Raw genomic sequence first — 16,145 nt, 5'->3', positions numbered from 1 at the left:
AACTGGGTCACTAATTTTCATATTAGTCTAATAAAGCTAATTTAAAATAATAAAGCTAATGTTAAAATAGGTATAAAACTGCAGGTCTGGGTACCAAAATGTATCACTAAATAGGAGATTTAGTCTCAGCTCCTCCCCTCTCCCCTTTTAATGAAATTATATGTCACAGATAATAGGCAAATCTCTGCCCTTAATCCGATCCGTGGCTTTCCCTCAAAGGTAACCTCTATCCTGAAGTTGGTGTATATCATTGCTAAGCATCTTATTGTATTTTTTCCACATATGTATGTTTTCATAAACACTGTGTGGTATTGCTCAGTGCTTTTAAAACATATATAAATGTCGCACTGCACAAAACCGTTTGCAATAATTTCCACCTGAAGGAATGGGTATTTTTATGCTTCCCAAATAATGAGGCCTCCGTATGAAGTGTGCGGCCTGGGCGGAGACCCGGGTGGTGGGCGGGGTCTAGGGGGGATAGGAGGGGCCATGTGGACGTTGGGCGGGGCCCGGGCGATCCGGGCCTCAGGGTGGACGAGCTTGTTCCGCCTGAAAGCTTTCGTCATGGTGGGCCCCGTGGTGTACCTGGTGGCAGCGGCTCTGCTTGTCGGCCTTATCTTTTTCCTGACTCGCAGCAGGGGCCGGGCAACAGCAGGTAAGAGATACCGCCGCTCCAGGACAGGTGGGGACCCGTTCTCTGGCCTGAGCCTTTGTAGGCCGTCGCACCGCGGCTTCTGCGCATGCGCTGGCCTTGCTTGCCTGGACCGACGAGTTGCTCCGCGCCGGCTGGCGCTCGTTGCGCTTCAGGCCAGCTGCGCGCATGCGCATTCCTGCGCGTCGGGGAGCGGGCGGAGACGTAGTGCTCTAACCCTACTCGCCGAGTGGATGGCAGCGCTCTACACCTCTCTCCTAGCCTCAGAGACAGCTTCTCTCAATTCCTCTCCTCGCCTTCCGACACTCCAGACCCAGAGGGGCCAGGCCCTGGCGGACACACTCCCTTCCCTCATTGGGGCACCCAATGGAGAGGCCGCAGGGGGTTCCCGTCCCACCCAGGCCGGCTCCAGAGTGGATGTCAAGAAGGGGGCACTTGAGTGTTTTGTGCTTACCTACGAGCTGTAACTACCTGAGCCTCTGTCCTTCCCCTTCAAAGAGAGCACCTTCCCTGTTCTGTACCCCGACCAGGAGGCCATGTCATCTGCCGGGGTACAGTTCAGATACTCCTGTCATTCTCTTCCTCTCGTCATTTCCCATTTCCTGTCGTTATGTGGATTTGTGTATATATAGTCTCTTCCCCTCCCTGGGCCCACAAGTTACTTCAGAGCACCTACATGCTCCAAGGGCAGGAGAGAGAAAGCTGAGGTAAAGCAGATAGCCAAGAAGTCTTCCTGGAAGGAAACACACAGCCCCCGGGAGCAGGTGTGCTTCTGGTTGGCATGCCTTATAAAACTATGGCAGGTGGTGTTGAGGCAAGCAATAAATGCAGTCCTGCAGTGGGCACTCACATGAAGTCTGGAGAGGTCAGGGTGAGCTTCCTGGAGGAGGTAGGGCTTCATCTCTGTCTTGCAGGGTGGCAGTATCCTGACAGACCAGATGGAAAGGTATTGACAAAGGCAAGAGGGAACGGATGATCTTGCTGCATAGGACCAAGGTGTGGGTCTGGGTTATAAAGGCCTTAATATCTGAGAAAATTGGGGCTCTGTGCTTTGGGCAGCAGAAGCCTGGAGAACGTTAAGTGGAGGGTGAGACATCCGGGGTTCTCCCCTGCTTTCAGGTGGATTGGGTTGCTAGACAGTGTTGTGGTTCCTCTCTTCCCTACAGCTGGCCAGGAGTCGTTGCACAATGAGGAGCAGCCTGTAGTAGCAGGCTCAGTGGCCCAGCCTCAGCCCCTGGACCCCGAGGAGCAGAGAGCAGGGGGCAGGCCCCGGCGCCGGAGGGACCTGGGCAGCCGCCTGCAGGCCCAGCGTCGAGCTCAGCGTATTGCCTGGGCAGAGGTGGATGAGAATGAGGAGGAGGCCATCATCCCAGGTGAGAGGGGCCCAGCCTGGAGGGGAAAGGGGCTGTTTAAGGGCATAAGGGGACCTCCAAAGCTGGATGGAAGAGTGGAGTGTGAAGCTAGAGTATAGGAGATATGTCTGGGAGCCACAAGATAGAGTAGGGAATACTTGAGACCCATCCTTTGGTCCCAGAAACCAGCAGTTCTGGACCCTGACCCCTATTCTATTAGGCCAGCCCCCTCTTCCTTTATCTTGGCTTTCAGTGTCTAAGCAAGAGGGCAGAGATCTTCAGATTGACCCAGAAAGTTCCTTAGTCTACTTCTCATATCCCAGCACCTTAGTAGTTTCGGCACACTCATTTTCTGAGAGCCTCATTCTAGGGCCAGAGTGCCTAACCAAGAGCTTCTGTAGTTCCTGAAGTGAGATCACCTGTGTTTGAGGTTGGAGAAATTTGTTGACAGAAGCGTCCATATCCCTGGGAGACCAACAGAGCCCCTGGGATTGTGGGAAAAAATATCTCTTCTCCAGTGCTGAAATCTGGTGTGAGCCTGAGGAAGAGGCATTTGGGGCTTTTGCCCTTGTACTTCTGGGAATTAGCCCCTTTTGACTCAAAAAAGACTCTGTGGTACTATCCCCCTTGTCTCAGACTTGGGATCAGACATTCCTGCTGCCCCGGCATCAACAGCTAACCTTTAGCTGACCTTAACTTTAGGTAGTCTTGGGGTTGGAGCTATCTTTTTTGGCCAGGCGTTGAGCCCAGAACCCTCAGCCGTTCCTGACCACAGTGAGGACAATTTCAGATAGGAGGTGGGGATACATTTCCCCATGGGGCCATCCTTCCCTGGAGGTTTGGCTCAGAAACAAACCAGAGAACTCTGCAAGCCCAGATATGCCTGACTGGGATTTTCAGACACTCAGATATTGGAACCCAGCACCTCCCTTTTTGTGGCTATGCAGCATCTAAAGTTATCATCTGTTCCTTTGCCCCATCATTCTCTCACCCTTACCCCACCTTATCTGCTATCCTCAACACACACTCTACACACACTTTCTGGCATACATGCGCTCAGAGTGTGAATTTCTATGTTCATGACAGATGTCTTTGGAGGGCAGAACTAGGCTAGTGACATTTACAGGTGGGAGGAAGGGGATCCCATCCCCCCTCCCCCCACAATGTGGAGAGGAACAAGGAGTAGGATGGACTCATCCTCATTGGTCCTCTCCAGGAGCTGAAATGTCTTTCTTTGACTGTTCTCAGCCCAAGAGGAAGAAGGTATCGAGAAGCCAGTGGAAAGTCACCTGTCAGGGAAAATTGGAGCCAAGAAACTACGGAAGTTAGAGGAGAAACAGGCGCGAAAAGCCCAGCGTGAGGCAAGCAGGAGGGATGGGGTGCAGCTCTGGGAAATGGGAAAGGGTCCTGCCTTTCTTGTCCCCCATGTCAGAACCTTACCTTGGGCTCTTTGCACGCTGCTTGCCTGGCTCTGTCTCCTGCAGCTTGGGTCTGTGGTCCGGCCCAGTCATTACCTTCCCTGGCCTGTTTGTGAGGTGGGCAAACTCTAGTTGGGAGTGGGAATATGCCCCCTACAAAGGCCTCTCTCCAGGCAGAGGAGGCTGAACGTGAGGAGCGGAAACGCCTTGAGTCCCAGCGTGAGGCAGAATGGAAGAAAGAGGAGGAGCGCCTTCGCCTGGAGGAGGAACAAAAGGTGAGGCAGACCCCCCCTCCCCCCAACTTCTGAGCCCTGACCAGGCAGCCTTGCTTCCTGTGCAGCTCCCCACACCTAACCTAGAAGATGGGCCATGGACTGGGTTCAGGAGCAGGCCCTGGTTTATTTGGCCCTGGACTCTAAACACAACCTATATAAAGCTGCTGCTGAAAAGCAGAGCCTGAGATGGGGATTTTTTTTTTTAATGTTTATTTATTTTTGACAGAGGGAGAGACAGAGCATGGGTGGGGGAGGGGAAGAGAGAGAGGGAGACACAGAATCTTAGTATATGTGCTGCCGAAGCGAGCACGGGAGACACAGAATCTGAAACAGGCTCCAGGCTCTGAGCTGTCAGCACAGAGCCCAGTGCGGGGCTCAAACTCACAGACAGCGAGATCATGACCTGAACCGAAGTTGGATGCTCAACTGACTGAGCCACCCAGGTGCCCCTGAGATGGGGATTTTTGTTCATTTGGCTTATTGAACATACCATTGAAAGGAAAGTGAGCATTTAAAGAAAATTGAGATGGCTAGAGTGGCTGGAACAAGGTAAGCAAGAAGGGGTCAGAGAGGGGGTGGGGCCTGGACCCTAAGGGCCTTGAAATTGTTAGAGGTCATTGTAAGAGTTGGTGGATCCTGCCTGATCCAGGTCCTGTTTAGGGCCTGCCATGGAGAAGATAGATGCCCAGAGAATGGGGGCCTCTGCAGTAAAGGTGGTTAATGAGCATTTGTTTGCCAGTGGCTCCCTTTCTGAGAACGAGTGCTTGAGAAAAGGAACATCACAAAGCTGTGGTGTGTATATAGAGTGAGAGCTAGGGCTTCCCAGCTGGGGGAAGCTGGCCCTTGGCCTCTGACTGGTCTATTGTCCAGGGACTCTGGACGTCAGAAAGCCTGGCTGTGGGTGCCATAGCAGATGGGCCAGACCACGGCAGAGAGGAGGCATTAGTGGAAAGGGTTTTTTTTTACCTTTTTGAATATTGATATTGTGTAATGGACCCTAAATGACCTTTAGGAAAGGATTCTCCTTTCCTGCACCTAGTTTCCCGTTATTAGCATCTTATCTTAATGTGGTATATTTCTCACAATCAGTACTGACACATTGTTTGTTGATATTTATTTTTGAGAGAGAGCAAGAGAGTGCATGCGAGTGGGGGAGAGGCAAAGAAAGAGGGGAACAGAAGATCAGCGCAGTGGGCTCTGCGCTGACAGCAGAGAGCTTGATTTGGGACTTGAACTCATGAACCGTGAGATCATGACCTGAGCCAAAGTTGGATGCTTAACCAACTGAGCCACCCAGGCGCCCCATTACATTTAGTTACCATGTCTCCTTAGGCTTCTCTGGGTTGTGACATTTTCTCAGGTTTTCCTTGCTTTTGATGACGTTGATAGTTTTGAGGAATATCAGGCAAGTATTATAGAACATTCCTCAGTTTGCCTTCAGCTGATGGGTTTTTTTCTCATAATTGGACTGGGCTTATGGATTTCTGGGAGGAAGGTTACAGGTGAAGTGCCATTCTCATTGTATCAAAGATACATGTTGTCAACTTGTCTTTACTGATGTTAACCTTGATTGCTTGGCTCAGGTTGTATTTGCCAAATTTCTGCACTGGAATGTTAACTCCTTCCTTGCTGTACTTCTTTGGAAACAAGTCACTGTGCACAGCCCACACTTCAGGGGTGGGTAGAGTTATTCTCCACCTCTTTCAGAGGAGAGTATCTACACAAAGTATTGGGAATTTTTTTGTTCCAGAGCTATACTTTTTCTTTTTTATTTATATAATTGTTTGTTTATATCTACAGAGACTAGAGGATATTTATTTTGTATGTTGTGTTAGAGTCCAATACTGTCTTACTTATCTTACTGTATAGACCATTGGGAGCTCTCGCAATTGGCTCCCCTGTACCTTTGATGTAACTTCATTGTTTGGTTTCCTGAGTACTTTCTTTCTGGCACCACAAGATGCACCAGGTTCATTTTATATGTTCTTTGCCCCAACTTTAGCTATGTGTTTTAAAAAGATCTTTTTGAGAGCTGTGAAAAATAGGATGACTTGGGGGGAGGCTATGGCACTAGGTGGTGGTGGTGATTGAGCAACACGGATGGACTGAGAAGTTTTCCGGAAGTTGAAGGCAGAAGTGGTAGATAGGACTTTATTTCTGACCAGGTGGCCAGATGGCTGTGTGACTCACTGAGCCAGGGACCCAGGAGGAGGACCGGACGTGTGGGGAGTAGATCACAGGGTCTTTCTGGGACATACGCAATTTGAAGTGCCTGTGAGATGGCCCAGTGGATGTGTCACGTGGGAGGAAAGATCTGGGCAGGGGTACAACTGTGGCAGTCACTGGCGAGGAGATGGTTGTTGATGCTGTGGGCATGGCAAGGTGACCCGAGGAAGTAGGGGGGTGGGGGGGAGACAGGGCTGAGCAAGGAGCAGGAGGAAGTCCTGGAGAGGGTGGGGTCTGCAAGCCAAGCAAGGGAAGAGGAAATGGTCAGCTCTCCCGGCACCACTAAGAGGCTGTGAGGCTGATGGTTGTCCCTTGGATTTGGTGGGATGGAGGGCAGGGGTGGGACTGTATCACTTGTTTTGGTGGAGAAGTCAGACTGGAGTAGGCAGGAGGGGTGAAAGGGTGATGAGGAAATGGAGCCTGGATGTTTGTCCACAAAGTTCAGACATGACAGGAAGAGAAGGAGGGGGGGGTGATTGCAAGGTACTGTGGGGTGGGGTCATGGAAGGATTTTCAAGGAGAGGGGGCTGAGCAGCATGTGTCTGGGAGGTAATGAAACTGGTGAGAAGAGGGGCCTCTGCCTGCAGCTCAGCTTGAGGTTGAGAGAGCAGAGTCTTGAAGGAACTGAGAGAGGGCTGGACTGTGTGCCCTGGTGCGCTGTGGGGGCAGCAGAGCCCAGAATAGGGATGGGGTGGGCATCTGCCCCACAGTACCTGACTCTTGTCCACAGGAGGAGGAAGAGAGGAAGGCCCGGGAGGAGCAGGCCCAGCGGGAACATGAGGAGTACCTGAAACTGAAGGAGGCCTTCGTGGTGGAGGAGGAAGGTGTGGGTGAGACCATGACTGAGGAACAGGTGGGTCCACACTGCCCCTGGGAAGCCCCTCCCCATGCCCAGCAAGCCCACCACCCCATCCCAGATGCCCCATTGCTCCTCGCCTGCCGCCCTTGTCAGGCAGTGAGAAGTGGGTGGGCATCAGGCTGAGCAGCCTCTAGCGGCCAGAGGCCTTGTCCTCAGGAGAGGTGGTGCCTCCCACCCCTCGCTCTGGGAGGCTCTGCTCACACAGGCTGGTGGGTGGGCGTAGACCCCTGTGGCCCCTGCAGGGGGGACATTCACCCTGATTTCTCTGCCCCTCTAGTCCCACAGCTTCCTGACAGAGTTCATCAACTACATAAAGGTAAGAAGCCACCGGACAGAGCCTGGGTGTCTGCCCCCTGCCTCACGCGTGTGTGTCACGTGTGAGTCTGTGTGTGTGTGTGTGTGTGTGTGTGTGTGTGTGTGTGTGTGTGTCACGTGTGCTCTCTCGGCCTGGAGGGAGCAGACTGGAGCCAGGGTACGGGCAGCTTATTCAAGCTTGTGCAGGCATGGGTGGGGGACAGGAGAGTCTGAGCTGCCCGCTCCTGGCAGACCTCGCTCTCCTCTGACAGTGGAGAGGGACCCGGTCTGTGTGGGAGGCCTGAGCCTTCAATCACTTCCTCACAGTCAGGGTTTGACAGTCTCCCTGCTCCTCAGACCCCACGCTCCGTGAGTCACTGTGTTTTCAGGTTTCTTCACATGTGTTTTCTGTCAGTTCTGTCACACTGAGCCTCCACTGAGTTGAAACAAGTATCTCTTGCCATGTGTTCCTGACCGGGAACTTGGGTCTTCAGGGAAACAGGATGATGTTTCCTTTGGAATCGAGGGCGGGGCGGCACGTGTGCCCCACTCTGTCTGTAGCTGCACCGGGTACTGCTCCGGGTTGCATAAGCACGTCCTGCTCTGCTTTGCTGCTAAGCAACTTCTCTCCCACGAAGGATGCGACAAGGGGAGAGGTTTTCAAGTGCAGCTCACAGGTGCAGAGGCGGCTGAGGGAAGGGGTACAGAGGGAGTGGGGGCGGCAGTGGGGGTGCTACTAGGGGGTGCCAAGGAGCCAGGCCTTGCATAATCCTCCCCCCCACCTCTTCCAAAGGGAACAGGGTTCAGACTCCTCCCAGCGGCGAGGAGCCGTGCTCACAGCCTGGGGGCCGGGTGTTACTGGGAGGCAGAGAGCGCCGTTCCCCTCTGATGCAGCCCATTCTCTGCCGGTTCTCCACGCTGGCACCTTCGAGGGCCAGCAAGACCTCTCTCACACTTTCCTGCTGCTGTTTGGAACCTGCCGTCCCTACCTACCCAGCCGACAGCAACATGGTCTTGAATCTCCTTCAGGAAAGCTTTGATCGCTAGCGTTAGCTCCCCCTCTCCTCTGCAGAGACCTGAGTAAGGGCCCACCCCCCCGCGGCAGTTGCAGCGCTTGCTTGCAGAGGCTGTCTGCAGAGGCCATTTTCCGGGGGTTCTCCAGACTCCTCTGGACCCTGGAGGTCTTTCCCGCCCGTGCCGGCTGATCCTCCCAGCGCTATTGTCGGCAGGGAGAAGGACTTCTGGAATACAGCCCACCTGCCTTCCTCCAGGCTCCTCCAGGTTGTCAGTCCCCTCTCTTTCCTGACCAGGGCTGAGTGGGTTGGTTGGTTTTTCTAAACATACTTTTGACCCCAGCAGCCCCTCGGGCCGGGTCTTAAGAGACACCTGGGGTGACTCCACGTTCACACTCTGAGCTGTCACTGAGAACCCCGCGCCTGCTCCCTGCTTTGTGGGTAGAGGTCAGCTGGCCAGGTCACTTTGTGCTCGCCACCCCCTGGCCCAACTGCCACTCACTTGCCTCCCCGCCTGAACGTTCAGTTTGGCATTTTGAACAGTCACATGCCATCTGCAGCTGAGGAGGTGTCACCGTGTCACTCCTCCCCCAGCTGATTCGCTATGGAAGATTCCTGGAAACGCAAAAGACCGCCTTCTCTCGAGTCACATGCTATGCTGTCTGGAGGGGAGGCAGGGGCAGATGCATGTGTAGGACCCAGAGGTAGAGCCTCGGCAGCACCTCCACTCCCCCCTCCCCCTGCCCCCTGCCCCGGGGAACTAAACTTTCTACTGAGGGAAGCACACACAGCATGGTAGTGCATGGAAAGCACTGAGCAAATTTAGTCATAGTTATTTTAAGGGTGAGCACAGTGCCTCAGCAGTGTGAAGGGGATGGTGAAAAGTGTGGCATGTCATGGTCGCAGGGATCTCTAGGCCAGGGGCAGTGAACAAAGGTGAGACAAGCCGAGCTATACTGCTTCTGCCAAGATCCTGGCTCATCCGGGCTTCTCATCTGCTTTCACCTGTCTACTCGGCCAGCCTTGAGCTCAGGCAGGGGATGTGTCTTTTGCACCGCTGCACCCTCCTTCCCACATACATACACCTCAGTTCCTTGGCCTTGTGTTCAGCATACACAGGTCCTAGTGAGTTTTCTAGTCAGCTTCTGGCAATTGTCAGCCCCTGGCTTCATCTCTGTGGTGCTTCCCTTTTTGGCCTGTACGTGATGTTGAAATGATATCGCGGGATGCAGAGGAGAAGGTAGCAGCGGCACTCAGCTCTTCATGTGTGTCTGTCCCAGGGTAGTCCCCAGGCCAGGAGGTGGCTCATGGGGCAGGTGGTGGTTTGGGCAGATCCCTCCGTGCAAGCAGGGCCACAAGAGAATTTATGAGTGCGTGTGTGCCTGTGTACAGGCAACTGGGAGAGCGTGTGAGTAGTGTGTGAGCGGAACAAGGCTGTCCCACGGGAGTATGTAGCCTGCTTAGCCAGCCACCAGAGCAGAGCAGGTGGGCATGCCAACCTCAGAGGGCTTCTATGCCGAACGGCTTTGCCCAAGGTCCCCCTCTCTGTCCTCTCCCCTCTTTGCAGCAGTCCAAGGTCGTGCTCTTGGAAGACCTGGCTTCCCAGGTGGGCCTACGGACTCAGGTAAGCTCTTGAAGGTGGGTGGCCTGCTACATGGAATGTGGCCACGGGGCCCGTATGACTGTCAGAGGGGGCCCGCCTGAAAGATGGGGTGTTGATGTCCCCGAGCAAGAGTAGACTGTAGGAATCTTTGGCACCCCAGGAATCCTGTGTTTCTACTCGATGAAGGAAAAAGAAAAAAGCCCAAACCCCATCACTCCAGCAGCCCCTGTAACTGAGGCAGCCCAAACCCAGTTACCTTGATAACTGTCTTGCAAACAGGCTATGCCAGCCTTCGTGGCCAAACATCCCCACCTCTCCTCTCCTGCCTTGAAGTGAGCCTCTCTCAGGGGTCTTACAGGGCCCCAAGACCCGAGTCCTGTCTCCCCTAGGCCCCTCCAAAGGAGAAGCACAGAGTCACGTGGGGGGCGGCCATGAAAAGGAGGGGAGGAGAGTCGGCTGTGGTCGGAGGGCGATTGTGACTGTCTTCTGGGGATGGCAGTGCCCGTCTCTGCTCTGAGACTTGTTCTTCTCGTAGGACACCATAAACCGCATCCAAGACCTGCTGGCTGAGGGGGCTCTGACAGGTGAGGGGATGAGAATCATTCGCCATAGACCCTGGCCTGGGAGGGGTGTGGGTGTCTAGCCACAGGGGGCCTGGCAGGGACTTGTTCCAGAGGCCAGATGACTCCCCACTCCCAGCCCTGGATAGGGAAGTGGTGTGCATGCAGGAAGGGCGCAGAGCAGAGGGATATGCCCAGGCCTGGGAGTGGCTCAGGGTGACAGGGACAGCCTGATTTGACTCACCTAGCCACCATTGGATGCAGCCAGGGGAGGCCAGGCAGGCAGGCAAGCCTGGAGGGCTCTGAGCCAGAAAGGGGTGGCTGGGTGGGCATTCTTATGCAGTGGTGGGGAGGGGGGCTTAGAGGGCTGGGCTCAGCCCCACGACCCTCCTGTCTCCACAGGTGTGATTGACGACAGGGGCAAGTTCATCTACATAACCCCCGAGGAACTGACTGCTGTGGCTAACTTCATCCGACAGCGGGGCCGGGTGTCCATCACCGAACTTGCGCAGGCCAGCAACTCCCTCATCGCCTGGGGCCAGGAGCCCCCTGTCCAGGCCCCAGCTTGACCTAGCCCTTCCCTTTTGGACTGGGAGCTGGTACAGCCTACCTGGCCATACGTCTTGGTCCCTCCCCACCATCCTGGGGGAGAGATGGAATGTGGCCAGGCAGTTACAGATTAAAGACCTGTGAGCACTGCTAAGCTTGGTGTGGCTTGGTATGACAGAAGGCCTGGCCTGAGATCCCAGATGAGCAAGTGAAGCCTAGTCCTCAAATTATATCCAGGGTGGGTGGGGGTGGGAGGAGCCCTGTGGTGAAAGTCCCATTCTTATGCATTCATTCATTTAAAAAGAATATTGAGCATTTACTGTGTTCCTTTGTACCCTACAAAGATGAGTTCTTTCTCTCCCTGCCTCAGAGCAACCTTCCCAGAGCAAAAGTGAGTAACCTTAGGGCCACATCTCCCCTAACTGGGGAGGAAGGTCTCACTGTTGCTTACATGGATGGATTCAGGAGCCCTACAGAGTACTGAGAGCCCTTAAGGAGAAGAGTGAAGTGCCAAGGATAGAATCCTAAGGGACATCGGCCTTTAAGAGGGAGGGAAGGGCAGTCAGGGAGGGAGAGAGGCTGGGCAGGTGGAAGGAAGCGGGGAACCTACTTGAGCTGGAAGGAATTGTACAGTGGAGAGATGTGCTTCCTACAGTCCATCGCATGAATTTAGCTCTGCATCCTCAACAAAGTTTAAATGGTGTGGGCGATTCCACCCACCGGTGGATGTAAGGACCATATGCTCAGGAGTGGGTGTGAGATGGGAGATGTGTGTCTCCTGTAGGGTCAGTCACTCTAGTTCCTGTAGGCTGTTCATGGCGTGTGCATCCTGCTGTGCTGAGGGTGAGGCATGTATTTAAAGGTGTATTTTTTATGCAACATTGCCCCTAAACATAAACCACCTACTTCCTCTCGTGCCTGGTAGAGGAGGCAGCTTTCTGTTCTCACCCTGAAGGAAACCGTGTGGATGATTATGGGGAGACAGGACATTAGACTTTAGGGTGGAGCCTTCCTGAGTGTTGTCAAGGATGATTTTGACTCATTTGGTGCCATAAGCATTAACTATAGTACCTAAATTCCAAGTGAGGTCTGACTCTGCTGCTTCCGTCAGCAGCAGGCACTTGGGAGTCGCCTGGAGTTAGGAAGGGCCACGTGCACTGCCTGGGAGCCCGTAATCCAGTAGGAGAGAGAAGGAACAGATATAGGTACCATTAGTGTCAGAACGAAATATAAAATTACAAAGGGAAAAGGGGGCTTACAGTCTGAGTGATGGATGGTTCTGGGCCCTGGTTGCCCATTGGAAGCACCTGGGGAGTTGTGAACAGTCTCATGCCAGATTGCATTCTGTCTGGACTAGGGGAATCAGAATAAGACCCCACCAGAAAGGGCTTCTTACAGAGCAAGGTCTCTTCCGTCCTTTCCCTCACTTGTCCTTAGCCACTGCCATCCAGGTGGCAGGATGACTAGGAGTCTTAGCACCTGCATTCCACCCTCAGGACACAGTCCACAGGCCAAGAGTGAGGAAAAGGAAATTCCCTTTCTCACATCCTGGAAGCTTTCGAAAACCCTTTATGTCCCACTTAGTGTGGAGGAAAAAAACCTGTGACCCTGTGTGCATTATTTAGTGATCAACCTACTAATCTAATAAATTTATCAAATGGGCAGTTCTTGAAATAGTGATTAACATGTTTCTAAATATGTATAAAGCGCTTTCACAATTAGTACATGAAAACTTTCAGGTTTAACCACTTGTAATTTCTCAAGCATTTAAACAGTTATTACTTAAATACTTCTAAGCATTTAAATCCCCCAAATTTAATACATGAAATTATTTTAAATGCTTTTACATCTCAGAAAGTAGACCTGGTGTTAAAACAATGACATTACTGATCTATGTGTGTGATACTGAAACTGATTATAAACATTTCAATATCATGATTTACATTTGCTTATTCACTAGCTCTGCTTTTATTTCTTTTGCTTCCTGAGGGTAGTTTTCACTTCTCCTGGAGCCCCAGCATGATTATCTCGGATGGCTGAGGATGCATATATATGAAGGATGGTGGTTCAGAAGCAGGGACCCAGGACTTCACTGTGACCCCGAGTCCTTTAGTTGTGTGGCCCCTTTTTCATCATTAGGTCCCCGCTCCACATCAGAAACACTTGACTGTTGGCTCCAGCTCATCAGGCAAATTCTGATTTTGGAGTTCCCAAGTTACAAAACGCTCATTATGCTTGTTCTGGATGCCTTATCTTTATAGCCCAGTTCGACAGGCCTGTTTTGATGCCACTTGCTCCCAGTAGAGTCCAGTTCAGTTTTGTTCTATCACAACTTCTCTTTTTCATGGACCTTCAAGGCCTGTTATTTTTTTTTAATGCTTATTTATTTGAGAGAGACAGAGACTGTGAGTGGGGGAAGGGCAGAGAGAGAGGGAGACACAGAATCCGAAGCTGTCAGCACAGAGCCCAACATGGAGCTTGAGCCCACAAACTGTGAGATCAGGACCCGAGCTGAAGTTGGACGCCCAACCAACGGAGCCAGCCAGGCACCCCAAGGCCTATTATTGACAAGCCCGTGGTGGGAGAGCCATATAATACAACTTGTCTTTTCAAAAATGGTTAAAAGATTGGCCATAAGTTGAAAAATTGTAAAAACTGGGTAATGGGTACATGTAGGTTATACTCCTATTTTTATATTGAAAGTTTCTCGTAAAAAAAAAAAAAGCTTAAAATTAAACAATAAGGGGCGCCTGGCTGGCTCAGTGGGTGGAGCATGCCAGTCTTGATCTCAGGATTGTAAATTCAAGTCCCACAATGGGTGTAGAGATTACTTAAAAGTAAGTTTTTTTCAATTTGAAAGAAGGCATTTACTTATTTATTTATTTTTAGTGTATTTTTTATTTTAAAAAAAAATTTTTTTTTAATATTTATTTATTTTTGAGACAGAGAGAGACAGAGCATGAACGGGGGAGGGTCAGAGAGAGAGGGAGACACAGAATCTGAAACAGGCTCCAGGCTCTGAGCGGTCAGCACAGAGCCCGACGCGGGGCTCGAACTCACGGACCGCGAGATCGTGACCTGAGCGAAGTCGGACGCTTAACCGACTGAGCCACCCAGGCGCCCCTAGTGTATTTATTTTTGAGAGAGCACACACAGGCATGTGAGTGGGGGAGGGCCAGAGAGAGAGGGAAAGAGAATCCCAAGTGGTCTCTGCATTGTAAGCACAGAGCCCAATGTGTGCTCAAACTCAGGAACTGTGAGATCATGACTTGAACCAAAATCCGGTTGGATGCTTAACTGACTGAGCCACCCAGGTGTCCCTGAAAGTAGTTGTTTATTAACTGACCAGATTACAGAAATAACTGTGGTAGATCCCTTAGTTCATCCTTCTAATAAGCCTGTTGATCTTGTCTTCCTTGTTGCCAACACATCTACCTTCTACAAAATGGGTGGTCTTTTTTTTCATTCCTTCTTGTGGAGAAGATAATTTGAAGGGCGTAAAAATAATTATTTCTGAAATAAATGTTTATTTTTTTTTAATTTTTTTTTTAATGTTTATTTATTTTTGAGACAGAGGAAGACAGAGCATGAACAGGGGAAGGTCAGAGAGAGGGAGACACAGAATCTGAAACAGGCTCCGGGCTCTGAGCTGTCAGCACAGAGCCCGACACGGGGCTCGAACTCAGGGACCGCGAGATCATGACCTGAGCCTAAGTCCGCCGTTTAACCGACTGAGCCACCCAGGCACCCCAATAAATGTTTATTTTAGAGAGAGAGTGCAAGCTGGTGTGGGGCAGAGAGGGGGACAGATGATCTAAAGTAGACTATGCACTGACAGCACAGAGCTCGATGTGGGTGGGACTCGAACTCACGAACCCCTGAAAAATCATGAAATCATGACCTGAGCCAAAGTTGAACCAACTGAGCCACCCAAGTGCCACTAAAAGTAAAATATTTTTAAAAATAACACAATGAGCCCCAGATGGCTTCATGATCCTTGGCTCAAGATAAGCTTCAGAAAAGGGGCTAAAAAAGCTGGACCCTGTGAGGCTGCCAGTAGTCCCTCCATCAACCTGGCAATTGGCCCCCAGGCTACACAGTGGCACCAGTCAGTTCAGGATGCATGTTGGATCTCTGTAACACAAAACTTATTTAACACATTCAAAGTGTGTGTCAAAAAACAAAACTAATAAACTATGGAGAGCCTACTGAGTATGAGGCGAGATGCTAAGCACCCCAGGGAACTGCATTGAGCAAAACCTGGCCCCATCCACAAGTGGATGGGGCAGTGGTGCTAATCCACCAGGGAGGCCAGTCAGCCAGCCAGCAGGTGCATGGCCAAGTCCTGTGATATGCAAAAGGGACCAGTAGCTTACAAGCAAGGCCTTCTGGGCTGAGTGGAGGACAGGTGTGGGAATGTAATGAGCTGTCAGCACAGAACCTGATGCAGGGCTCGAACTCACAAGCCATGAGATCATGACCTGAGCCAAAGTCGGATGCCTAACTGATTGAGCCACCCAGACACTCCGAGTAACTCATTTCTTAGCCCTTCTTTGCAGTCATCTCATCCCACAAATCATCGTTACTTCCATCAACCCCTCCCTGTACCAACTCCACTCTTCACAAGTGCTTGCCCCAGACATCTCCAATCCCAAGTCCCAGGCCCAAGATTGGAGATGACTATTCCACTGAGGCTGTGTTTCTCAAACTTATTTGACAGTATCTCTTAGTAAGAAATCCATTTTTCATTAAGTACATGTTCGTATGCACATGATAGAGAGACCTGAAGCTAAGGTGTCCTAGCAGTGCTTTGCTTAGTGTGGTTGATGCATGTTGATATTTGCTTCTCTATTCTGTACCACTGCTGATGCTGACTCCATTGATTTCTTAACCCACTAACTGATTTGAAAAATAGGGTTCTAAGGAGCCTGTTTCTTTTACATTGAGGACAGGGCAAAGGATCAATATCTGGGTGAAGAGTTGTGTAATATATATAACTTGATAATCACAGGGTTGTACCAAAAGCAATTTAGACTACAGTAGTGACATTGAAAAATAGTTTTACTTGGTTTATCCTGACACCATACATAATTTTTGGCTTATTATATACTACATTATTTTGTTACGCATTACAGCAAAAATGTGTAAGAGAATGTTATGAGAACCTATTAAATACCAATACTGTAACATTAACTTTGTTTAAATATAATCTTTTGCACATAACATGCTAGATTTATTGGCTGGTTGTAGTCATTTTAACTTAACTTTCTTGACTTCTATTCCTAACCTGTACAAAAACACATCCATCATCATCATCATAATAATGCAAAAACTAAAACTAGTA

The 16,145-nt window shown here is 51.0% G+C and overlaps 1 protein-coding gene across 1 annotated transcript; it reads left to right on the top strand.

Moving 5' to 3' along the window:
* The first annotated feature begins 465 nt into the window (after positions 1-465).
* DDRGK1 (DDRGK domain containing 1) lies at positions 466-12,743 on the top strand. The gene is made up of 9 exons (XM_003983711.6): positions 466-655; positions 1,819-2,025; positions 3,253-3,365; positions 3,596-3,697; positions 6,654-6,776; positions 7,060-7,098; positions 9,657-9,713; positions 10,228-10,276; positions 10,655-12,743. Exons 1-9 carry the CDS (start codon positions 490-492, stop codon positions 10,819-10,821), a joined length of 1,023 nt encoding a protein of 340 aa, XP_003983760.2. The 5' UTR covers positions 466-489; the 3' UTR covers positions 10,822-12,743.
* Positions 12,744-16,145: the final 3,402 nt, after the last annotated feature.

The sequence above is a fragment of the Felis catus genome, chromosome A3, assembly GCF_018350175.1.
Source record: "Felis catus isolate Fca126 chromosome A3, F.catus_Fca126_mat1.0, whole genome shotgun sequence".
Lineage (NCBI taxonomy): Eukaryota > Metazoa > Chordata > Mammalia > Carnivora > Felidae > Felis > Felis catus.
This window is presented reverse-complemented; position numbering and strand designations above follow the sequence as displayed.